Genomic DNA, 25,433 nt, shown 5'->3' with positions numbered 1-25,433 from the left:
GATGAGATAAAGCAGAAGGTAGTGGTGTTGATTCAGTAGCTGTTGGTCCTGGGTTTGTATCTTCTTTTCTGAAGTTGATGCCAGAAGCACTGCACTGGTCATCTTAGACAATGTCAGCAAAAAAATCAATATTCTCAAAGTCCTCTTAGGACCATAGCTTGGGTGAAAGGATATTAATGAACTAAAACAAGCACAGAGAGAGGCTGAGTATCTAATGAAGAAATAAAAAAGCCAAACTCTAGAAAAACAAACAGCAAGAGAGACTATGAATCCTCCCTGTCCACACTGGAAAAGGTTAAATGCCTGGCAGGAGAACTTTTTTAACTTAAAGGACAGTGTTGACCTAAGAGCAAACGTGTATAAACTGGCCATGAGCCTGAAGTAGGTCAATATATGATGAGGTTAGTAATGGGACCAGAAAGTTTCTGGAACCTCTCGTAGAAGCTGAGCCGTGGCACTTAACTAGTTTTCAGGTAGAGCTTCTTCCCTTCATGAAAGGAAATTTTATACTGTGGTTAGCTGCCAAAAGCAGTGATCAGACTTAACCTGAACGTCCCTTTGGGACCGTTTTCTTGACATGTATTCTGTATTGTTCTCCAAGATGCTGTGGTTATAATGGTTATCTTTCTGCCTTTACTTACAAGTATGAGTTTGATATTTATGGCTCAACTTATAGGGAAGGTGATTTTCTACAAGCAGGTTCATAATTAAGTCCAGACCTAGTATAGTGTTAGGTGGATTTGGGATTTATTATTTTCAGCATGTATAAACAATTTCATTAATGTATTCACTTCACTTGCTGCCAAAACCCATGAAGGCTGTAATCCTCCAGTCAGTACCACTTGGCATAGGTTGTGCTGCCATCCGTGTGATGGGTACATCATCCTGTGGTGCTCTGCACCACTGTTTCAGAATCCAGTCCTAATGCTCCTCAGTGAGCTCTGACAAAAGCCAGAGAGCAGAGGATATTATTTGAAATTATGTTAAAAATCTCATTTTACCTGTGGTAGTGCTGGACTGCAGTCTGCATACAAGCATGCTATTGCATATCCATGTGTTTTTTCTCTGTTCCCAAACAGTTGTTCTCACCTTGTACTCGCTAGCCTGCCAGATGTTACAAATCCAGGGAAAGTATGGAGACACATTCTCCCTCCGTAGGACCTGTGCATGACCAGCTTGAGACCTGCTGTTTGGTCTAACACTTAACCTGGATTTTCTAGTAACTCATCAACTGTGATGACAAAACATGATGTTAAGAACTCGTTGTTGCCAGCACTACTGAAGCTGGAGACCTGGTATAATAGCCTAACTCTCAAGCGAAGTGGCCTCAGGACCACGAGTGGTAATTACTGGTGTGTGATCATTAATGACAGTTAAGATGGATCTTTTAGTAAAGCTTTGGGTGGAGACTGTTTGGATCATTCTTAGTTTTTCTGACTTTCTCGTTAAGAGATTAATTTTCTTAATTAAATGTAGCACTTAACATTCTTCAGCATATGCATTCACTTTCCTTTATGTATTGTTAGTAACAGGGACTACAAGAGATAATCATATTGAAAGTTTATCTTCCGTTTTAAGTATGCTGAACCCGTCCTCCCAGCTACTCAGTCACTGGAAAACTCTCAACTGCTTAATTGGTCTCCAGATTATCTAAGGAATGCGGAGAAGTGCCAGTCTGGGAGACATTGAGGACAGTTGGTTCACGTGTTTTAAGTGATATAATGTTCATTCTTAGTTATTCTGTTTAGTGTGAATTCATGACTGCAGGAATGACTAGCAGACTTAAGAGAAGAATTAACTTGCTGGCAGCCAGCATGACTCCAACTAGGAAGTAAGTCAAAGGAATAATTAAAGATCCATTAATTTTATGATAATCACTAGGCTAAGTTTGTTAAGGCAGTCTTTTTCACCACTGGGATGAGATCATTTGATACGGTGCTGTATAACAATGTTACAATGACACAGAAAATCTCAGTTAGTTAGTTAGCTATATCTGGTTTAAGCTGATGTTGCAGAGCACATTCTCCAAACCCTGCTATTTACTGTATTAAAACCTCATCCCTTTGACAGGGAAACTAACTTACCAAAGGATGTTGAACTTTTTTGCGGGAGCCCAAGTTAGCCTCTTGAAACTGGGGCAGTCCTCAAAGGGTTGAGTAAAATAACTGTTGGACAGTTGCTACACTTGCATCCTTAATGGCGCACCTTAATTAAGCGAAGTAGGCAGCACTCTTGCCTCAGGAACACAGGAAGCATTGCTGTTTCTATTTGGAAAACAAGTTTAACTTGAAAACTTCCAAGAAATATTGCTAGCACTATGGGCCAGGCCAGACTATGTTGACAGACTCTCATGTTGAGACCTCCTGGCCACAGGCTGCAAACAAGTGTGGCAAATTATTTTGTGCTTATGTTGCTTATTAAATTCTTGTAAAGTGAGAAAAAGGAATCCAGTGAGAAATGTTTAGATATCTCTTCAGGTTATAGTAGGTTGTTTCATTCTGTTTAATTGGCACTAATATTTGAAGCCCCTGGCTTCTTCCTTGCAAAAATCTTGCTATTTATGTCTTCTGAAAAAAAATGATGATAGGCCTGATTTTAATCAGTTTCATGGGTAAAAATGAGAGGGTATCATGTGTCAATGATACTACTTTGGGCTTTCATCGTTGTAACTTGAACAAAATTTGGCCTTTATTCATCAACACAAAGTACAGGCTAGTATAGACAGTAGTTGCAAGTGTATTTTCATAAATTAAAGATTAAGAAGTTGGGCATACGTGGGAGATCTCTGGAAGCAGGTCAGTGCGGTGTGCCTGGTGGCATTGGAATACTTGCAATGTTTATTTGCCTTTTGATGAAAGGGATATTCAATATTATTTCTGCAAATCCCCTGCATAAAGCAGTGCACTCCCGTGCTAAATCAAGTACTCAGCACAAAATGCTGAGTTTATTACAGGAATCTCAGGTGACCCATACAGGACCTTTTCTCAAAGGATCACCGTCTCTACAGGGAACAGACCCTGAGAAACTGCAGCATCATTCAGGCCTGAGCAGTGGGCTCTGAGTGTTCTTCAGCTGTCACAAGTGAAAAATTGTTATTCAGTGCTAAAGAACAAAATAGCTCTTGACTGGAGGACAGATAAATGGTATAATAAAGTTTTGGACTGATCCTTTGACTGTAACATGATTGCTTAGAAGCTGCATCACTCACCATTCTTTAATACCAGAGACCCTATTGACCTGACTCTAATTAGTTTTTCTTTCCTTATAATGAATTATTAAGTTGGCAGGTTTCTTATTGAGAAAGCATCCTTATTAACAGACAGTCCCCCAGCTTGCTTGGATGGAGAGGAGGGAACATGGTTTGAAGGGATTCTGTAACAGAAATGTTTGCAAAAAGAAATATCTGAGATTGTAATGCCTGCAGAACTGTAGAGAGGAGTAAAGAATGAAAAGTTCTCGCTTTGAAAGCATTTCGTGTCTAACATAACACTGAACAAGCCAAAACATAAACATAGTGTCTCCTAGATGACTTGTGGCAGCTTATAGTGAATGAACGTGCTGCAGATTGAAGTGTCACATTAACGTGCTTACAAAATAAGGAATGAGTTTCATCAGCATTATTTAACATATTTCTATCTGTATCTGAAATGCTGAAGTATCCATTTTGCTTGGAAATACATTTGGAAGTGGCAGAAGTTGAAATGTGTACTCTTTATAGATATTAATAAAATACTTTTTTGCTTTTTCTCTCTTCGTCTCCAAAACAATAAGTGGAAGATAGACTGGGTTTAGTCTTTGGAACTGGAAAAGGGCTAGGAAATATAAATGTAGGAAGTCAACTGGGTATTTGGTTGTAACACTTGGAAACTTTATATATAGAGTAAAAAGAAAGGGGGGAAGGAGGGAGAGAAAAATCTCATCCATGATATTTATGGAATTTTTGGTCCATTTCTGGATTAGTGGTACATTATGAACTGCTGGATCTTCAGTCAGTGAAGCGACCCTGGATTTTAGGTATCTCAGCTGCCATGTTTCTGTATCTGAAATTCCCATTACTTACAGGAGAAGACTATGGGATCAGTTTACTGAGGAACATGCTTTATGAATTATATTTCCTGACCTATCATTCTGTTAATAATGAAATATGGTGATAATTTAAATGCTCCATTGCTCAACAACAGCTTATTTTGACGAGGAACAGAGATGCGTGGTTTTCTGTCTGTGTTGCATATGCATCTGTCTCTAATCTGAATTTTTATATTTTGCACTGTCTCTTACTGTTTTCATCCCTGTCTAATGCTTTTTTTTTTTTTTTTCCTCTGTCTTGTGTGAATACTTCTAGATGTTCGACTGGATCAGTCACAACAAAGAATTGTTCCTGCAGAGTCACACAGAGATCGGTGTGAGCTACCAACACGCCCTTGACCTACAGACGCAGCACAATCACTTTGCCATGAATTCCATGGTAAGTTGAGGGCACACTGTGAGTGGTGGATCTGTGCACGTGAGTGAGGAAGGGGCAGGCACGTGAGGCCAACTCCAGTTCAGATGGCACTATGGACCTGTGAAAAGTAAAGTAAGGAAAGTCAGGCTGGGCTGTGGCAGCAGCCTCTCTCTGGGAAGCAGAGTGTTGCTCTGTCCACGTGGGCACTGATATATGATTATTCCCTCAACTTAAGAGTAGCACAGTCCTGTGGAGTTTGTTTACATTTTGGAGAGCAAATACAGTTTTTTTAAAAAACTTTTTGGCATGTCTTTGACTGGGAATTAATGACATCTGTAAGTGGCACCTTAATAATTTATGCTTCTCCCCCCATACCCTGCTAAGTTACTTTTCAAAACCTTGAAAAAGGGACACTAATCAAGCTGTCAGTTGTGGCCACAGTGGGATTTTGGTTTTTTTCAGTAGTTAATCGGTCAGTCTTTTTCAGTGCAACTCAACTTAACTTAGGTTTTGAAAAAGAAAACATCATAAGTGCTTTGCTCACTTTCTTATTCTTTCCAGGCATAAATTATTTGTTCTGGAAACTGCCCTGCTTTCAGCACAGAAATGAGGACAGAATGTATTGATGTTTTGATTGTTACACGGGGTTAGAAAAATACAGGCATACCTCCTGCTGTAATTGCACAATGCAGAGATGAGCCCTCTCCGAATACTCTCTATCAACTACACAAAAGCTTGCCCTGAGAAAGCCAACTCCTACAGGTGTACCTCTTCACGCTGTGTGAAGTCAGACTATATTTGCATTGGGGCTGAGACCACAAAGGTAGTGGTTGATGTTTAATTTGAGGGTGTAAGCCACTAGAGAGCCACAACCAACCATGCCACCAAAGGGCAACGTACTTGAGAGCAGCTCTCTGAAATGCAAAAAGCAGATCCTGGCTACCTGAGGTTGGTGTGCAAAAGACTGCTTCTGTAAGATTACAGGTATTAACCCCAGTATTCTGGCCAAATTCCAGACCAGGTAATTAACTGACCTAAATTCCACCCGCCATTTCCACCTACCTAGCTATTCCTCACTAAAGCAGTGTGAATCGTTAGGGCATTGTGTAACAGTGGAAGTTGAGAAATGCTTGTAATGTCTATTAATGTATTTATTATGATTAGAATTGAAAGAGCACTGATAAAGAGGCTTTAGGCGCCTGGGTTTTAAGCTTGCTATCACAGTGCCATCTAGCAAAATACAGGAAAGCATGGCCTCCACATAACATTGCAGCTCACCAGATCCTAACAAATGAATGTGTCCTGGAGGTCAGTGCCTTAAAAGTCATTTGGTTTAGGAAAGAAGCAAAGTTGGTCATAATACTGCAGAAAACATGTTCAGAAGAATCAAACTGGAGGATCTCCCTTTATCCTTTTTGTGACATAGTCTGATGTTATTTTCTTAAAATAACTGGGAGCTAAACTTGGAAAGAGATAATTGTTGTTAGTAGAAGACTAACGGCTGACAGGGAGGGAGCCATCTGATGCAAGAAAATTTTTTTCATCCTTTCTTCTCCCATCTGTCCTCAAGTGAACTTTCGGAAATGAAGAATGCAAGGAAGTGAGGCATTTGCAAAGATCTTGTGGAAACTTCTGGGGGCAGGGGCCTCTTGGTGGCTGCGCTGTGGCTTGCAGCTGTGCGATCTCACTGTCTCAGTGCTGCCAAACTCCGATCTAATAGAGCTGCTCAGGAGACAGATCACCTCTGCTGAGGGGAAAGCATGGCAGATGATGTGTTTCGTTTTTCACACTTTCTCCAGTATAATGCCAACACGTATATAGTCATATAGAAGCCCATAGAGTCATCATGGATCAATCTACAAAGAAGATTGTCTCCTCCATCGCTTTAGCATAGAGGATCTATGTGGAAGGGCATGAATACTGGGCACCCTTAACTGTCAGCCTCTAAGTACGGTGCGAGATGGCACTCAATTCTGCTCTAATTAGTTGAACTGAAATATATGACTCTGGAGGAACCTTACAATATAATAAATGTGCCAAACAATGTATACGTTCACAGATAATCCTCCTTGCAGGAGCATAACTCAAAGAGATCTGTGCACCTGTGTGTCATTTCCATATGGTACTTTTCTTCTAGCTTTAGATGAATTTTTAGACCTAGAATCCCCTCTGATGTTAGGGTGATGTCTTCTTTTTGGGTTTGGATCAACATCAATTCATGCAGCAAACAGCCACAGTTAATTTCACTCAGATTTCTATTTTAAAAGAATCAATAGCTTTTTCAGTAGGAACTTTTTAAGAAAATTCTTCAATGGATTTCAGTTGTCGAACAGAGGTTATATAAGGAGTTGTGGTTATTATTATTGACAGTATGGCAAAATCAGGATAAAAAAGACTAGAAATATTTCAGGATTCAGATGTAACTCAGGACTACAATTCTAATTTTTTTTTTTTTTTTTTTAAATCGCAATTAGCTACCGTGCTTTGGGCGCAAGACATGGAGATTGGGTCAAACCCAGTTAAATGGTGCTGCATCTTTTTAATGTAAATCTTTTGGTTTCTGAGTCTCAAGATCACACTATACACTTTCTCTGGGAATTTGCTTTAGAATTGTGATTTTTGCTAGAAATTCTCTTTATAATGTAGCTCAGTCTTTTTTAATGCAATGTATTAGCCCTGGCAATTGTTGAATTGAGAATAGTTCAGCTCTAATCAATCTGAGTAACAAAATAATGAAAACTTGAAGGACTCTTATTGGTACTGGATTTTGGAGTTCTGTATGACTTTTGAGGGTTGTTTTGTTTTATCAATACATTAAAAAGAGTACTGAGAGGAGATATGGAGGAGGACAGTGCAGCTGGGAACAGCTGTACATTTTGCGGGGAAAACTACAAACTTCAGTGGAAATTGGATCAGATCTTGGATCTCTAAGGTGTTTTGGTTTGGGTTGGGATTTTTTTTTTTGTTTTTCTTTGTTTACACCATACCTAGTGTCCTCTAGGCCTGGTTAAAATATTCTCTTCAGTTCCTTTAGAAAATACACTCTCTAAATGTTTATTGGGTCATGCCTTTTGTAAAATGCTCTTCCTGTACATCTCTATAGGCATGCTGTGACCAAAGCTGCTTCTTGGAAAAACAACTTGTTACTCTGTTTTTAAAATAATAATTCTTCCTTTTAAATGAGCAGCGTGGGATGTGGAAAAGTCATGCGTTTGAAGTAATAAACTGCAGTGTGGTATTTTCCTTTGAAATAATGACCGCAGATATTTTTTTTTTCTGTGATTCAAGACAGCGCTTGTTTTCACTTCAGTTTCAAAATAAATTATGTTAATCTTTATCACAGCTGTATAAAACATATACTAAAGCAGTAATACTTTTCATGAAGGTGAGTATTTAGCTCCAACATTTTGTGAGTAATCTCAATAATCTAGTAAATTTTTTAGAGAAAAAAAAGAGTTTTTCAGTATGACACAAAGCATAATGCTTGTAGCTCTGTGCTTGGATACATGGTATATGGGCCACTTCTTCCAGCTGAAGTTATTTGTATTTCCTTTGCCAGGACTTGTTTATGCCTGGATCCATTAACATCCTTAAAGAATGAGTTATCACTTTCTATGGGACATGCATAAAAATTGCAGTCCTGGCATTGCTGCTTTTCCTGCAGTCAGAGGGTTTGCTGTCTGACGTCAGGTGGTTATACATGTTGTCCTAAGAATGTCGTAATGTATTTCAAACACGTTACAATTATCATGTAAAGGCTAATGATGTCTGTTGAAAATTCCCAACATTTATCTTAAATGAACAGTATTTTTCTATGTGTAGGCTGAGCTAAAATACCATCCAATATTATTCTGCAGCACACTACATATAATTGGCCTTGTTATAGAAACTTAAAGGTCTTAAAGATATCTCATGAGTTTATTTTGTTGCTGAAACATTCCGGTTTGGATTTATGTGCTAGGTTCATTTCACAGATGGTTTCTAAACTTGCAGTAACACAATGCAAGCTGGGCTTTTTTAAAAATACATTTTAAAGAAGAACTCTTCAACAATCAGTTCACCTTCAATTAATCTGCAAAACCCTTTTCATGCAGCCCACCTTCGCTGCTTGCCATCAAAATATCTCAACTAGTTCTCTAGAAAATAAAATGAACACAGCCAAGTTCCTTGCAGATTTAATGCTTCTCGCTGCTCATTTTTCTTTTGCTAATCTAAGGTATTCTTTTTATATGTGCATTAGAATAAAGTATTGTTCCAACTAGAGTTGGAGGGTTTAATTAAGAGGGAAGGTCTCCCAGCATGCCTACTAGATGATCAGGGCCAAATTAGTGTATTTTCCCCAGGGGAGATAATTCCACGGTTGAAACTCCACTAATGTCAGTACGTACTGCTGAGACTAAGGGCTGCTATCCTACCAAGTGTCAGGGAGCTCAACAGTCTCTGCTGACACTGGAAGGAACAGCTGTCTTACAGACATTGATGCCCACAATCGAGGCCTTGTTTAGGTGACAAAAATGGACTGAGAATTGGTGAGCAGAGATGATTATGTACACTTGCAAGGCATTGCACAAGGCTTTCCTAAACTGTAAAAGAAAGCCTTGCATATCATGATGCTGATGTACACGGGGACGTTTTTCTTTTGTTAGCCAATCAAATTATTTTTAGAAGGCAAAAATCTCCCCTTTTGACTAAAGTTTCAAAGTTGAGATAAAGTCAGTGAAAATGACACCATAGGTTATGTCTAAAGTGAGACTCTATGAACCTGCTAGTAGTGGATTTTCCAGCATAAAGGCAAAATAAAGTCATAGGTGTTAGTTGCTCTATTAAATGTGGTTCCTTTTAGGATAAAAAGATCTATACAGAAGTGACACTGAAAAAATCTCAATTCACTCAGTTTTTAGAGGTGAACAAACCAGAGGGAAAGAAAAGTTTAACTCTGTGAATTTTGGCAGCGTAGACTTTTGTTCCACTTTCCTGACAACAATTACATATTGGCAGATAAAAATGAAAAAAGTGGATTACAATTTTATTCTACTTCAAGGTGGAAAAGCAATGTCTTGCTTTTTGTGAATTGTGGTCAATTAAATCTTTTTGTACCAAAACTATACTCTGGAGTGCCTTGAAGCCATATTGTGTTTTACCCCAATCCACAACAGAGATTCCACAGAATCATAGAATAGTTAGGGTTGGAAGGGACCTTAAAGATCACCTAGTTCCAACCCCCCTGAGATGGATCAGGCTGCCCAAGGCCCCATCCAACCTGGCCTGGAACACCTCCAGGGATGGGGCAGCCACAACTTCCCTGGGCAACCTGTGCCAGTGCCTCACCACTCTCATGGTGAAGAAATTCTTCCTTAATGTCTGGTCTAAATCTACCTCTTTTCTGTTTATACACATTCCCCCTCATCTTATCCCCACAAACCTTTATGAATAGCCCCTCTCCAGCTTTCCTGTAGCCCCTTCAGGTACTGGAAGGTCGCTATAAGGTCTCCTCTGAGCCTTCTCTTCTCCAGGCTGAACAAGTTTTATCCAGGCATCCCATCTTTTCCAAAAATAATGACACTGTGTAAAGATCCTGATACTGTAAAATGTGTTACTTCTGCTAGGATGTTTTGTCCCGAGTTCCAGATCTTTAGCCAAGTCTTTGCTGTCTTGTTTTCCTATGAGACCTTGGAGAAGTCTCATGTGTCCAAGCTCCACTTCAATGTCTCTGCTTAACTGAGGTGGGACAAACGAAACAGAGGAAGAGTCTATGTGTCCATTGCACTGCCTGCTGGAGCTATACAGAAGAGCACATCCTATGTGATATTGCACTTGATCCTATGTGATATTGCACTTGAAGGCAGCAGGGGAAGATGAAGCATATCTATTTCCTGAGCCATTTCCACTTGGTGTGCTAGGAATAGAAGTGTGAGCATGTTACTCCCAAATTGCTCCTTGCATTCTGCTGCAAAAGCTATGGAGTTAGTGGGCTGGCTACAGGACTGGTTAGTATTCCTCAGTGAAAAATTCTCATCTAGGAAAGAGAAATCTCATCCCTCAAAGTCCTCATCTCTGTATAAAAATATAGCAAATAGACATAGCATTATATAAATCTCCGTAACTTAAAAAACAGACTCTAAGAACATCTGGTGTATTTCAATGAATCTTACCTTTACCTTTCTATTAGTTAATACATATGTATACTCTAGCTGCAGGAAACTAAGGAATTCACAGGTGTTTTCCACCGTGTTCATTGCATTGCAGTGGCTGAGATAATTCTGTGGAGGGGAAATAAAAGCAAGATGTAAGTGACAATTTTTACATGAAATGAAAATTTCTTTGACAACCTTTCTTTTCCTGCAAACGCAGCAAAGTTCTATGTCTTCATTTAGTGCAACTCATCCAAGTTTTAGCAACTGTAGTGACGTTACACTCCTTTCCACCAGAAGAGCTGACCTGAAATGTTGCAAAATGATTTTGGCTGAGGCTCAGTTGTGAAGTCTTTTTGTGAAAAAGGCTCAAATATTTAGTCTAAATTCCAATTTCCAACCTAGAGGGACACAAAGATGTGTTTGTCTGTGCCTGGTGGTCAAAATTCCAAATAATAATAATACCTTTTTTTTAGTATACTTTAAACTATAGAACAATTTTGATTGATTTCTCTAATTGTAGTGAAAAAAAATTATTTCTTAATATTAATCTGATGATTTTGAGCCAAATCCAATTTTTAAGAAAAGGCTGTGTGATAAGAGGAAAAAAACCCAAAACTGGAGACTGTGTTATTTATGTGACAAATGACACGATCATGGCTCTACCAAGGACAGAGTGGCTGCAAGGGCTGTGGTCTTATCTTTATTTCCTTTAACACCTACGGGTATAATGAGTGTATTTCCTGATTGTTCCACATACATTGAAGACCTACTTTGGTCTACTTCACAACTCAGTTTGGACCTGTGCCTGCCTTGGCAGTGCTCTGTTGTGTTTCATGTTTGGATTGGCAGCTATCTTTCCACATTGTGCTCCTACTCACAATTATGAGATCCTGATCCAATAAACACTTCCACCTCTGATTTATTATAATATTTGCCCGTGAGTAATACTGTTAAAATCATCAGGACTGTGTCTGTCCTTGTGTGCAAGAGTCTTACAGATTCTACTCTCTGAAATTCCCGAAACCCTTTTGAATTACTTTAGTGAGACGAGAAAGCAGTCGGTCAGCATTAGCAAAACATGTCATATTCTGGGATGTTCCTTTTCTCTAGTGAAGAGGAAAGAAAAAAGAGAAAGGATTACATCAAATGATATTCCAGAAATCTGCAAGATAGCTGTCATTTGTGTTTTGATGTTACATCTTTGTAAAATGTTGTCGTGATGGCCCTTTATTTTCAGGTTTATGTTTCTATGCAGAACGAGGGTATTGTAATGCAATTATATTGCTGTTCACAGTTCAGTTTGAGAAAGAACTATCCTTCCACTGCTTCAAGGCTAAATAAAAATCATCATGGAAAATTCTTAGGAAAGAACAGAAAATATTACCCTTTCAGTAGGCTTTTTTGAATCCTTCTAAATTCAGAATGTAGTTAAATATCTCTGCTGGAGAACAGCTCAAGATAAACTGCAGAAAAGATAACATTTTCGCTGAGGAGTATAATTTAATAGACACTTCTATAGAAATTCTTATTTCTATCGAAACTCTTATTTCTATATAGTAGCCTTATGAGCTCTTTTAAATTCTGTAAGAGTTTTCCATTTGTTGACACAATGTGTGTGTAAACGATTGTCTGAGAATTCTCAAAGGATGGGAAGCAAACATTTCATTTATGAGTATGTGGATTTAGCATCCAGAAATATGAAGTAATGCAACAGAAATACTGAGTAAGACAGAAGCAATGAGCAGATCCTAACAGGTGAGTAAATAGCTGAAGTATGGCAAATTAGTTTTGCATACATAAATTCCAGGGGATAGGGGGAGATAACAGTGTTAGATAATGACATAGATGTTCAAAAAGATTCCTGAGGCGTGTTTTTTTAGAGTGGAAGGTAGTATGCCTGCTATTCATGCATATTTAAGCGAGTGGTTGATTGCTCTCACTGAACTGCTCGGCTTTACTCCAGCTGATGGTGTTTGGAATTTGTAATGAAGGCAGAAGGTGGTCACGGTTCTTCCTTCTCTTTATTTATGTGTGGTTTTTAATTTTCAGAATGCCTATGTCAACATCAATCGGATCATGTCTGTTGCATCAAGGCTTTCTGAGGCAGGCCATTATGCTTCCCAGCAAATTAAACAAATATCTAGCCAGCTGGATCAAGAGTGGAAGAGTTTTGCTGCAGCTCTGGACGAGCGTAGCACAATCTTAGCCATGTCTGCTGTTTTTCACCAGAAAGCTGAGCAGGTAAGCTGCTTTCGTGACTTGCAAAATGATAATGATGATGCTGCAGTTACCGCTTGATGGCTTTTGGCTTGTAGCCATTGAGGTTAAGAGATTGTTCCTAGTGGACTGGTGTCTCAAAAGCAAATAGGAACATTTCTCTCAAAAAACTGCCACGTGTTCCCTGAATGGGTAAGCAAATACATTTATGCCTTAGTGATGAGAAAGACTCTGATTATGACTGAAGTGCACTGGTGCAGTAACATGCTGCCTTATTTTTATTGCCCGGTATTTCATCAGTGCTGTGAATATATTCAGGATTATTATGCTCAGGAAGACACAGTATACATCCTCACTCATTTGTGTATGTAGCATGTGCTATGTGTACGGGAATATTCATACATATGACATAGGCCCGTACCAGCAGGCAATTTCTAGGAGCCAAAGCAGGTTATTGTTAATGAAACTTGTGGAATCCATACAACCACTTACTCTTGCAGTGCTCTCCATATTCTCCACAGCCTCAAACTTTGTTAGACCTTACTGAGTAGAGACTTCAGAGACAGCTAGGAACATCCAAGAAAGTTTTCCATGTCCCTGAACTCTGATTTGTGTCTTTAACAACTACCATAATTGTTCTAGAGCTACAAAAGATTTTTTACATTTAAATCGGGTCCACCACCTAGTGATTGTGTTCAACTTTGATCATACGTTGATTACAGTTATTTTCCAGTGACAAACACTAGTTTAGGGCAGCTAGTAAGTGGATGTGCTTCATGTTTATAAAACGACCCATGCTTCAAGTGTCTGAAGAAGAAATTATACGTCATAATCCAGAAACTATGCCTCGTAAACCAGAATATGTCTATGGAAAAGTGCGACTCAAGCAGTAAAGATTTTCTTTATTGTTTGTTTCTGAGTGAATTATAATGGATTTTTCTTTTTTTTTCCTGTTTCCTATTGACGACAGACCATAGCATAGAGCAATTACTCACCCTGCTGGGCACTTACTTGTGTAAGCACACTAAATGGCTCTGATGGGACTGATATACTAAGAAGATGCCCAGTGCAAGTACTTTCATCTCAGTATGACATGCACTGTAGTGTTTAGGTACAGTCTTTGTGTTAATAATTGTCAGTCAATGTATATTCATAAAGAAAAAAAAAGAATTTATATCCAGTCTATAGTCACAACGAGAATGTTTAAGGTTTATTAATCAATTAGTTCTTTCTTGTTTGTTTGGTGGTTTTTGCCTTCTTTTTCTTTTTTTTTTTTTTCCTAAGAGCAATCCCCTATATTTCTGAAGTGTCAATCTTGTTTGCAATTTATGAGGAGTTGCTGAGGTGTTAAACAGCATGAAAGGCAATAAAACAGAAAGCTGTATTGAACTGTCTGTGAAGCTAGAGGTGAATTTCTTTTTGTCTTCCTCCTTTTTGAACCCTGCCAAACTGGGTATTTTGCCTCAGACTTAACTTGACAAGAAGCTACACTAATGTCACTTCCCGCTTTAAGTCTTTTTTGCTTTACAGTTGTATGGATGGATCTGTAAAACCCAGTCCTGCCTTGACACCTCATCCTAAGGAAATGAAGTTTGCGCTTCAGAAGCCTGACAGAAGCTGGCCTGTCATTATTAAGCAGACAGGAGAATTTGCTAATTGTGTGCCAAAATTGCTCCTCATTAGCAATGAGAGACAATTCACTGGTTGATAAGTGCTGATGTGAATCCTGTAAACTCAAACTGCAGCAAAAAAAAGTGCTGGAGACAGTGTGTCAATTAGCCAGGAATAAAATTTTAGCCTTGTTTTAGCAACTCTGGTAGCATAAACCAATTACTTGAATGCTAATGATTTAGTCATTCAACCTCTGTATAGTATAAAAAGTGAGGTGTTTGGGATTTGGTCTATAACTCTGTTGTCCATCATTCATTCTAAATGTGATTATTATTTGACATCGCTTGGGGTTTTGTTTTTTTGTTTTTTCTTTTTTCCTTACTCAAATTGGGACCTCATTATCTTAGAATAATTAAGGCTTAAATCTCTGAAGCAAAGATGCAGTAAACCCACTACTTCCTCTGTCCCAGATCAAATAATTTTTTGTTCCCTTTGCTCTGTCAGTAAGGGTAGTCTTGCTGTGGATCCAACTGTTTCTCCCACAGTATATCCCTGCTTCCCTCATACTGATCTGATATGCAGATTGCCTTTCCTTCTCTAGCACGATAAGCTGCTACAGTCTCTTTGTTCATTCCTTCCTATCAAGTGAAGTTCTCTGTGATGCCAACAGGAAGCAAGTTTATTAGAACTGTAATCTTTCAGCCTTTGGCACAGCCCAGCCTGCAAGGAAGTTGTTGGCTTGGAACAGAGATTTATGAAAAGCTCTACGATCTCTCTAATATGCAAGCTGAGCAGGAAGCAGCTTGTGTTTCAAGGTCTCCTCTTAAAGACCCCACACAGAAAACTGCACGGAATACAATTTGTCTGGCTTGGAAGGATGAAAGGCTGAGTCAACTCTGCTGGGAATTGAACCTCGCATCTGTCTCACGTGCCTCAGAATCATGTTGCTTTCCTGGCTCTTACAGCAGATACATGTGGCATGTTGAATTGAACTCGGCTGAATGAGTTCCTGGATCAAAGCCTTTCCCCCGCCCCCTTTGTTTGTTTCTTTTTCGTCTTTTCTTTGTATGTGTGTGTTTCCTGTATGCATCTTCTTTGATTGTATTTTTTTTAAACACGATTTGTACTTACTAAACTATCATGGAGAAAAACACACGGAAAAGAAGGTGGGGAAAAAAAGGAAAGAGAGAGAGAGAGGCAGACAAATCTTGCCAAGTTAGCCTCCAGCCTGACTTCCTTCAGCAAGTGCTTGATCAAAAGCCTGTAAACTAATCTCCAAACAACCACTATGTCCAGGTCAAGGTGCAACTCAGGGTATTCAGGGGAGGTGTTTCCACAATGCCCCTTAGTTCCACCTGCTACAAATCTCTCGGGTTTTGTGGTGTTTTTTTCTTCTTTTCTGTCTGCTCGTTCCCCTCTCCCCACACCCTGCCCGAGGGAGGTATTCTAATGCTAAAGATAATCTGTTTCTATATCTTTAGATATGTCTGAGGCTATTCAAAGGTGCAAGGGAGCATAGGAGAACGTGCCTTATCTCACTGTGATTTCAAGAGAACTGTACTGATTTATACCAGATGAGCCTCCAGCCCACTAACAGCCATGTGGGGGAAGCAGACATACCAGGTGTCCTCCCTTTCTTGGATGTAATCTCTGATAGTGTGCTAAAGTATTCATAAGATGCTCATTCTACAGATCCTGTCAGAAGGAACAAATTTTTCTCTTCAATCAGCTGAGTGATCTCAACCAGTTAAGTCTAGGTGAGGGTTTACCCTCAGAGGTGCACAAGAAGAATCACTATTTAATGTAGTAGATGCTAGGTGCACACGCCAGATGTTTATGCTGATTCTCTGACAACTAACTGACCCCTGACTACTTGTTTCATATTTCCTTACTCCCTAAGCAGGAAGACTACCAACCTCATCTCTGCCTGAGCATCTCTAAGCACATTGTGAACTCCCCTACTTGAGGAAAGGAAATAAAAAAGAGAGGAAAAGAAAAAAAAAAAAAAAGTAAGAGGAATTTGGGGAAAATGAGGAAAGAAAAAGCTGGTTGATATCTGTAAGATGCAGGGATAAGGACAATGCAACTTCTGCATTAATAGGGAAATTCCAGAAACAGCAACAGGAAATATGCAAGTATCCTTGAACAAAAAATTCAGGGCATCAAGACATATAGTAGATCACTGAGGAAAGTGGTTTCACAGCCTTCTTCCCATCCTTCCCCACAACCGTTCTGGAGCACAGAAGTACACTTGAGTTCAGTTTTAATTTTTCTGGGGCCTAGGAGAACCACTCTGGTTATCCTACAGCTTCCACATGGAGGCCTAGCAAGCAGCGAACAAGGACTGTGTGAAAAATGGAGAGAAAGATGTACTGCAAAATGTCTGAGCTGTGTCTTGGAGCAACCATGTGATACAGCATAGCAGTCCCTCAGGAAATCTATTAAGAAGTGATCTGAGAATACATCATTACCCAACCTAATACAGAATTTGCGACTTGGGTGAATAGGTTGTGATTCAGGAGTAAGTGTAGGTTGTTAGTTTAAAGTTACTTTCGGATTGGATCAGAGGCACAAAGGTACCTAGGGACTTCTTTTATTTTTTAGGAGAGATTTTTCTTAATCTTTCCTGAAGTCTTGATAAACACAGACAGTTATTGGAGCCTGTCATTTCAAATCATGCTTAAGCAGCTTTTATGTTCCCAATTGGAGCTGTTCTAGTCTACGGGCTGACTAGAAATTTAAGCAATTAATTTAAATGGTATTGAGTATCCAATGGACAGTAACAGCTCTTGTTCCAAACTAACAGTTAGCAATCTACAATTTTAAATGCATCTTTATTTCAACTCAATTGAATGATAATTTTGTGATATGAATACATTTCTAGAATGAAAGGTTAAATTTAATGAAGTTTTTTATGTCTACCGGAGCTTGTGAGAAAAAATAAAAAAGAAAATAGATGCTTTTCTTCTAAACACCAAAATCAATAGTCCTGTGGTATGAACTAATGCTTTGTAAAAATCCTTAAAAGAAATACTTGCTCTCTTTGAGTGAATCTATACATGCACAGCACAGACTACTGTGCACTGTTTTAGGGTATCAGACTATAATGCTGACAGGCCATATTTCTTAAAACTCTTTAAAACAGATGATGTTGGCTACTCCTGCTAGTGGCAGAAGTGAAATTACTGATGTAATTGTTGATGTGACATTGTATACAATAGATATTCAAAGAAAGATAGATATGAAACTACAAGCTGGAAATGCGGTTATGTGCATAGGATCCTCTTGAGAATTCTCTTAACTACTGTGCAAATCATAGTCTATGAGTAACATGACTATAAAAGCTTGTACTAAAACTGGTAGAACTCAGCAGTTTTGATAAGAGCCATGAAAGTGTGATTCTATTGGTAGGAACACAGGTCTGTAAGGTGTAAAGGTCTTTTGTTCACTGTTTTGACCAGGAGGTTCATGTAACAATCCCCAAAGGGATTGATCTCAGCTCTGTGCTCTTAAAACTGCATAGGAAATAATGTGAATTCCACTATCTTGGCACAAAATATGATGACTTCAGCTTTATACAAGGGTGTTTGGGGATTTCAGCTGAAGAGGTTCAACAGATCAGGAGTCAAACCAACACAAGAGAATCTGCCTCCAGTCTTCTAGAAAGCAGAGCTCTCTCTAGTAGATTTGTATTTTGTAGACATGAACATTTAGAAATTCATCTTTGTCACTGCATCTTTGTGCACTGAAGTGTTTGCAATGCAAACACTTTATAGCCTTGATTACACAGCAGCGTGGTGAATAGCTTTACACTGCTAATAAAAAAAGATGCTGGTGCAGAGCCAGAGTTGAATTGAAATTCTTAGCTTTGAATCTCAGAGTCCTTCATGCTGTGAGCGAGTGCTTTACTAACAAGCCACAGGTGAACACTTCAGGAGTGGATATGGCTGTGATCCTGGGGGTGGGGTTGTGGCATTATGTGTTCACCCTACAGGGCACTGCATCTGTTGTATAATTAGCTGTTCTTTTTTATAAATAGCTCTAAAGTATGGCAGACTGGTTTAACAGAAAGGTGGAGGAGGAAAAAAACTATTAATGAGAAGTAATGAGGTGGCATTAGACAGTTAGTATGGGCAGAGTATGCACATATGAGCTGTGCCATTGAAGTAATGCCTGCTTAAAAGAAAATCAAAACGGGAACCTTAGAGACTAAATTCCTCTTTTCTTTTACAGAACAGGCAGCACCCAGGAGAGCTTCCCCAATTTGTTCTGCCAAAGTGCATCAGCACTGCTCTGGAGGCATTTAAGAGTGGAAAAATATTTCTTTCTACCCCTCTGCTCCCCCAAGTCATTCAGTTTCTGGTGTCTGTTAAGGCTTCCAACCAAGGTGCTAAACCATATCAGTTGCAATGGCAGTGATTATTTTTTTCTCCCTTTTCATGGATGTCTGCCCACCAGGAACTGGACTGGGACCAGCAGCTCATTTTGCATTGGCTTCTTAGCAGCCAACAGATGATGATGGTACCTGATCACAGCTGAACTCAGGCAGAATCAAATGTGTGACCCAGGGTTTAAAGTCTTGGTATTCTATTAGCAATCTCACTGAGCTGACCCTGGTTTGGGAACTGCTCGAATACAGACTGTCTGCTTTTCACTGAAATTAATTTCAGTATTGATTTTAATGGGAGTTTGCTATTGCTCAGATTAGTAGTGTTAGGGACAGGTCGGAGCCTGAGATTGATGGCTCACACAATGCCCAAAACAACTGGAGCTGTGACTGTGTCCTTTTGTGCTTCACACTGATGTTTTTTTTTTCTAAATATGTTGCAGTCTCCCTTTTGGAATATAATGCTGTAGCCTCCTTGCATGATATGCAGTGTCTCCTGGGATGGGAGTTTTCTGAGCCTGGTTAAAGGAGCAGTTGCTTTTAATCCAGAAGAAACAGAAACCCTTTCTTTGGATCTAGGTGCTCATCAAGTACGGAATGTGCTGTTCCAGGGTGCCCCAAAGGGCTGCATTGAAACAATTACATTTTCCTTAGTCCTCGCTGCAGTCATATGTGGTACTATACAAAGTTTTCTGGTGTTGATGAGATGATGTTCTGTGTCACCGTTTCTCATTGTTTCTGGGATTGTTTCAGTTCCTTTCAGGTGTGGATGCCTGGTGCAAAATGTGCAGTGAAGGAGGCCTCCCCTCCGAAATGCAAGACCTGGAACTGGCCATCCATCATCATCAGACCCTGTATGAACAAGTAACACAGGCTTACACAGAGGTATGTGCTTCCTAGAGGAGAATGTGAGTATCTGTTAAGTGATAAGTATTTGATTGCCTTTTGGAGCATAGCTTTTCTAAATGGGGTAGGTTCTGCTTTCCATTTCTGCAACACTTTTAAAGTAGTCAGAACTAAATCTCAGGCTATAGGAGGTGACTCCCAGCAGTCTGCTTGTAAGGGCACAACAGGGCAATTGAAGGGACAAACACCATACAGAAATGAAACCTAGAACTAGTATTGGCACCGCAAAGAAGATCCGCCCCACTGCCTATGCTGAACAGGGAACCCCTTTAAGCCACCCCTGGCTTTTGTCCTGTTGCTTTCCTCCTGTGAACGAGTCCTGGCTCTAGTACAGGTATGGTAATGGCAACAGAGGACGTCAAAGGCTCTTTCCTTCAATATACAAAGTCACAGAGATATCAGGTCCTCATTACAATGAATACTGCAAAGGACTGTACTTTAGACAGAATCATTAGGTTGGAAAAAACCTTAATATCATCGAATGCCTAATGACACAATCATAGAATGACAGAATAGTTGGGGTTGTAAGGAATGTCTGGAGATCATCCACTCCAATCCCGCTACTAAAACAGGTTTACCTACAGCAGGTTGTACAGGAACATGTCCAGACAGGTTTTGAATATGTCCAGAGAAGGAGACTCCAGAATCAAGTGAAACTTAAGTTATTTTGATTGCACTTAAAACTTATTTCTAAAATTAAGCCAAATTGGGATTAAATAAAAAATAATAATGTTCGAAACTGGTATTTTGTTTATCAGCCCCAACCTTAGTTTTTGTGAAATGAAAATTTATTTAAAACTCGTTACCAAAAGCAACTTTTAATATTTATATTGTTTTTGCTGATGCTTCCTCAGAAAGCTATAACTTGTCACATACACCGCTGTTTAAAACAGTTCTGTATTATTTTACTAATAGGCACATTTTTAAACACTGTGTATAATTGCCAAAAATGGTACAGTCCTGTTTAGGAAATTGTCATCCCTTTTCCTGCACATGTGTGGTTAGTAGAAAAAAGCCTGGATTAGATTTGGGGGTCCTGCCTCCTATCCACATGTCTACTTCTCCAGTCTAGGTAATGCCTCTGCCCATAGAAGGTGTTTCTTCTCTCAGAGCTCTCTATGGTGGAATCAAAACTGTAGCTTTTTCTTTCCTTGGTTTTAGTGCAGAGTCATTGAAAATCTGTTTCTCTTTCTATAATTCTAAAAGATTCAAAATAGAATGAACTTTCCTTGGAATAACCATTTTATGTAGATTTTAAATAGGATATTAATTAGCATCTAATAGGATACATGGGCCTATTCTGTTCTGTTACAGACTATAACAAAGCAGTTCAGATTCACTGCAGCAAGCTAAGAAGAAACACCCAAATAACCCTAGGGAGACTTTTTTTCCATTTTGCCATGGTAGTAGGCATAATTATTTGTATTCTTTCCTTTACTGCACTTGAGTGAGGCTCAGAAATAATGGAAGCAGAGATCATGGGCCTAGTATGCAATCCACAGCTGAGCAATCCTCTCGTGCACTAAGCTGAGCTGCTGGCAGAACAGTCTTCTTTCTTCTTCTGAGCATCACATGTTGCTCTTGCTTCTGCTTTGGGTAAAATAAGTGCTGGAGGGAGGAGATATATAAGGTGTGTGCCTTCAGTAGATTCCCCTGTTCCGAAAGGGGTTCCTCTAGGTGTCTCTAGCTAGGGTGTGTTTATGTTGCTTCACCAGTGTTTCTAGTGGATGAGCAGCAGGAGACAAACTTGGAACACCCCTAATGAGGGCTGTACTGATTGGGTAAAGATAAGGAGGGAGAAAGGGAAAGATTTTCTCCAGTCAGGCTTGACCCTGGTTGATGATAAGAGCATATTGTTCACTGTCACTTGATTAACTGCACTTTACTGTCTCTTCCCAGAGGCATGGTATATTTGCTCTAAAGACCAATTTGTTTTCCTAGTACAAGTTGTAGCTGTTTCCCAGATGGCACCATTCATCTAGTCACTTGCAAGTCTTTGGAGGTCTTTCTGACCTACTGTATAGGATAGCTACAGATTTTACCTTTCCCCCTAGCGATGTATGCAGCATCCACAGAGATTATCGCCTAGCACAACAAAATCTATCTTTTGGTTCAACCAAGGTCACGTAACTTCTTATAGAAGCATTTGCATAGTGCCTTTCTCCTCCCGTGAAGCCAAAACTGAGGGATACCACCACATGGTGGGATTGTTTGTGCGTTGTGTGAAGTAGTGAGTTAAACCTTCTCAGAGTGTCCAGCAGCAATTCTGTGGTTTTAAAAATAAGTGAGAAATGGTCAAATTTGCTTTGACAAATGCACTGGCATTTATACCTTACAGGGAGTGCAACTTCTTAAGTTGCTGGATCTTCTTAAAAATGCATCATGAGACATAAGTGGGGCAACTAAGCTGCATTATTGGTGCTTATCTCCTTGCACAGTCCCTGAAAAATTCAAAAGATTTGTGTAAAAGATACTTAGTGATTTATTTTTGCAGTTATAAGGGGAACATGGAAATGGCTGAAAGAACACAGTGGACAGCTTCTCCATTTGTGAAGCTCTCCCTTCCTTCATGAGATCTGTTCATTGGTGAACTCTGAGATCACAAACCTTCTGTGCCCATTGATTTGGAATGCAGTAATATTCACAAAAAAAAACACTTTCAGAAAAGATTTTTAAGCCAAAGAACTGCAGAGCTGCAGAAGATATGAAATATTGGAATATGTATGTAATCCTTGTGGATACTGAATAACACTGGTCACCTGATTGTCACTGTGCTGCTTCCATATATTTAGTCCAGCGTAACAGGGCAAGTATGATTTGTGTTAGTGATTATTAGCAGGACGGCACAAACACTTGAAATACAGTGTTTGTCTCTGGCTATCCAGAGAATCGTTGGAAGGCTGTGCCCATCAGGGAAAAAAATCATAGCTTGTAATCTCTGAGGCTGTTTAGACAGACAACAGGAACAAATTATTATGTTATAAATGAAATCCTAAATCCTATAGAAGGAAAAGGAGTAAGAGAGAGTGTAGAAGCTTACTCACTCCCTTACACCACAAACCTAGGAGAGTGTTTTGCTGTCTCAGCTTCAAATGAAGCAGGGGCGTACAAACTGTTGCATTTGAAACAATCTTTTGGTTCTGCATTGTTCCTACCACTGAGGCTTTTATTTTAAAGCCTTATTAGATGTATTCGCTCACTAGTCAGCTCTGGAAAAGCACTTTTTTTTTTATAAGACTACTGAATTTAGTCTGCTGTTTTGATCAGTCATAGTTAGTGTACAGAATATTTAACCCAAGGATCTGACCCCTCAAAATGGAAAAATTGCAGGATTATACCAGTGGAAGGCAAAACCTGACAGGCAATGCCAGCACTTTGGAGATGGAGTAGGTATAAATATATCTATATTATGGCACAGTTTCCAGGAAGGTTGTCCTGAGTAAAGCGTGTCTGTCATATTGCCTGCGCAGTCACATATCTCTTACTGGCAAACTTTTGAATATTTATTGCAAGTTCTGATTCTGCTGTAATTTCTATCAGCGTAAATCAGCACAGACTATACTAAAAGCATTGTAACAGCACCCAGAGACAGATTGAGCCCAACTGTAAGCCCAAAGGCCAGGAACAGGAACATAAGAAATTCACAGTGAATTTAGACAGTACAAAGAGTGTGTTTCTGGGCCAACAAGCTGCTCCCAAGTGTGTGCATAGTCTTGGTTTCCTGGTCCCAGTGATTAAATTGTTGCTGATTATCTTCCCACATATAGGATGTAGTATGCCTTGTCTCCTTCCCTGTCTAGAATCTGCTTCTTGCTGCATAGCAGCTCTTGACACCTCCGTAATGTTGCCAGGTTAACTCCTGTGCCTCAGTGTTTCCTCCCAAAATCCTCCCTCGTACTGCTACTATCCACTACCGTTGGCAAGTACAGTCATTCCTTCTGTGACCCCAGCAGTCTCCACCATGCACAAAGTGTTCCAGCTGGTCTTCAGCAGCAACTTAATTTGAGTATGGAAAGTCACTCCCTATGGAGTCTTCAGTTATTCCCTGATTTAATTCCAAATTGCCTTGAATATTTAAAAAATCTCCAGGGATCTGCCTAAATCCACCTAACAGTCATAAATATGATAAGATTTGACTCCCACTTTTGCCAGTATAAATCTCAAAGGCTCTCTCGATTTCTCTAAAAATACACCAGAAGGAGACTGCTACAACAGACTGGGATGTGTCATGGTTTGCCAAAAGATACAAGTTTGGGTATTAAATGATACTTGCTACGTTTTAACGATTGAGTTACAATACTGAAATAAGTGAGAACTGAAAATCCTTGAGATGTGTTTTAACTTTGTTAATATTCAAAATTTAAGCTGAATGAGAAGCATTCTCTGGCGAGGTTGGTGATTGTGATTGCATAGAAATAAAAACTCTTTTCAGAAAATCTTGTAATTTTCACTGCAGTTTGTTTCAAATGGAAAAGAGAAAAGTAGGATGGGAAGAGAAGAGGGATTCCAACAGTGTTCTCATTTACCATTTTTGTTCAACAAAATAATGAAATATTTTAACTTTGGAATCTGAAAAATATTTTGAAAAGCCATTTTTAGAGAGTCACTGCATGCACACACTTGTTAACAGCAATTTGGGTTTTATGGTTCCATTTTTCATTCTGCCCCCACAATATGAAAATGCTCCAGGACTGTTCCAGAAAAAAAAAAAAAATCTGGTGTTAAAAAATCTGGCGTTCTGTTTTTTTTTTTAATGCCCAAATGCCTTTGCATCTGCAAATGTGTTTTGATATGCTAAAAAAAAAGTTATACAGGTGCAGAGGGTTTTGCATTTGCTAGAAAACTTTGTGGCCCATTGAAAATGGAGACTCTAAGTTCTTTGGAGATGTTCCTGAGAAAGAGAGGAATCATAGACTAATGTTTTTTTCACTGCCACTGAATGAAATACAGAATTGGAATGTCACACTTCTCAATGTATATACATACTTAGTAAAACTACGAAGGAAGGACGCTCCCTTATCATACAGAATATGAATGACTCTGCCATCTGTGGTTTTCTTAAAATGCCACCTCCTCACGAAAATAGGCCTGCTATTGCAAATGCCACCTGTCACCAGCTCCTATATGTCAAGAATTTTCAGTGCCTGAGTGTCAGAACGTAATTTAGTCTTGGGATCTCTGTCTCTATGTATGCAGTCCCAGCAGAGCAGTTATCTGTGCTCCTGCTGAGTGACACAGCAGGCCCGCGAGGAGGCAAAGGCAAGCACTGAATGTGTAAATACAAGTCAAAAAGAGATATTATGAGCTCCTTCTTCCTTTTTGACTGAAAAAAAAAGGAAAACACACTTTGGGGAAAAGAATTGGCTGTTCTTTGTCAGCTATTGGATGCTTAAGTGTCAGTGCAGTGAAGTAGACCTATTTCCTCACTCAGGTGAGCCAGGATGGAAAAGCCTTGCTGGATGTCCTACAGCGTCCCTTGAGCCCTGGGAATTCTGAATCCCTCACTGCTACTGCAAACTACTCAAAAGCTGTTCACCAGGTGTTGGATGTGGTACATGAAGTCCTTCATCACCAGCGGCGCCTAGAAAGCATCTGGCAACACAGAAAAGTCCGGCTACATCAAAGGCTGCAGCTCTGTGTTTTCCAGCAGGATGTTCAACAGGTAATATCATTACTAAGTGGGGTAAAGAATGGTCTTTTTTTTTTGCAGCCATAGAAGTTTTTGGTGACTCAT

The 25,433-nt window shown here is 39.4% G+C and overlaps 1 protein-coding gene across 12 annotated transcripts in view; it reads left to right on the top strand.

Annotated features, from left to right (window-relative positions):
* Nucleotides 1–25,433, top strand: part of KALRN (kalirin RhoGEF kinase) — a 513,673-nt gene that overhangs the window by 225,079 nt on the left and 263,161 nt on the right. For all 12 annotated transcript variants that reach the window (XM_054069262.1, XM_054069263.1, XM_054069264.1 and 9 more), the window contains exons 6-9: nt 4,343–4,465; nt 12,628–12,819; nt 19,547–19,678; nt 25,131–25,361. In XM_054069262.1, the coding sequence (XP_053925237.1) occupies nt 4,343–4,465; nt 12,628–12,819; nt 19,547–19,678; nt 25,131–25,361 (678 nt within the window). The remainder of the gene's footprint in view (nt 1–4,342; nt 4,466–12,627; nt 12,820–19,546; nt 19,679–25,130; nt 25,362–25,433) is intronic.

Source organism: Cuculus canorus, chromosome 6 (assembly GCF_017976375.1).
Source record: "Cuculus canorus isolate bCucCan1 chromosome 6, bCucCan1.pri, whole genome shotgun sequence".
In the NCBI taxonomy this organism is placed as follows: Eukaryota; Metazoa; Chordata; class Aves; order Cuculiformes; family Cuculidae; genus Cuculus; species Cuculus canorus.
This window is presented reverse-complemented; position numbering and strand designations above follow the sequence as displayed.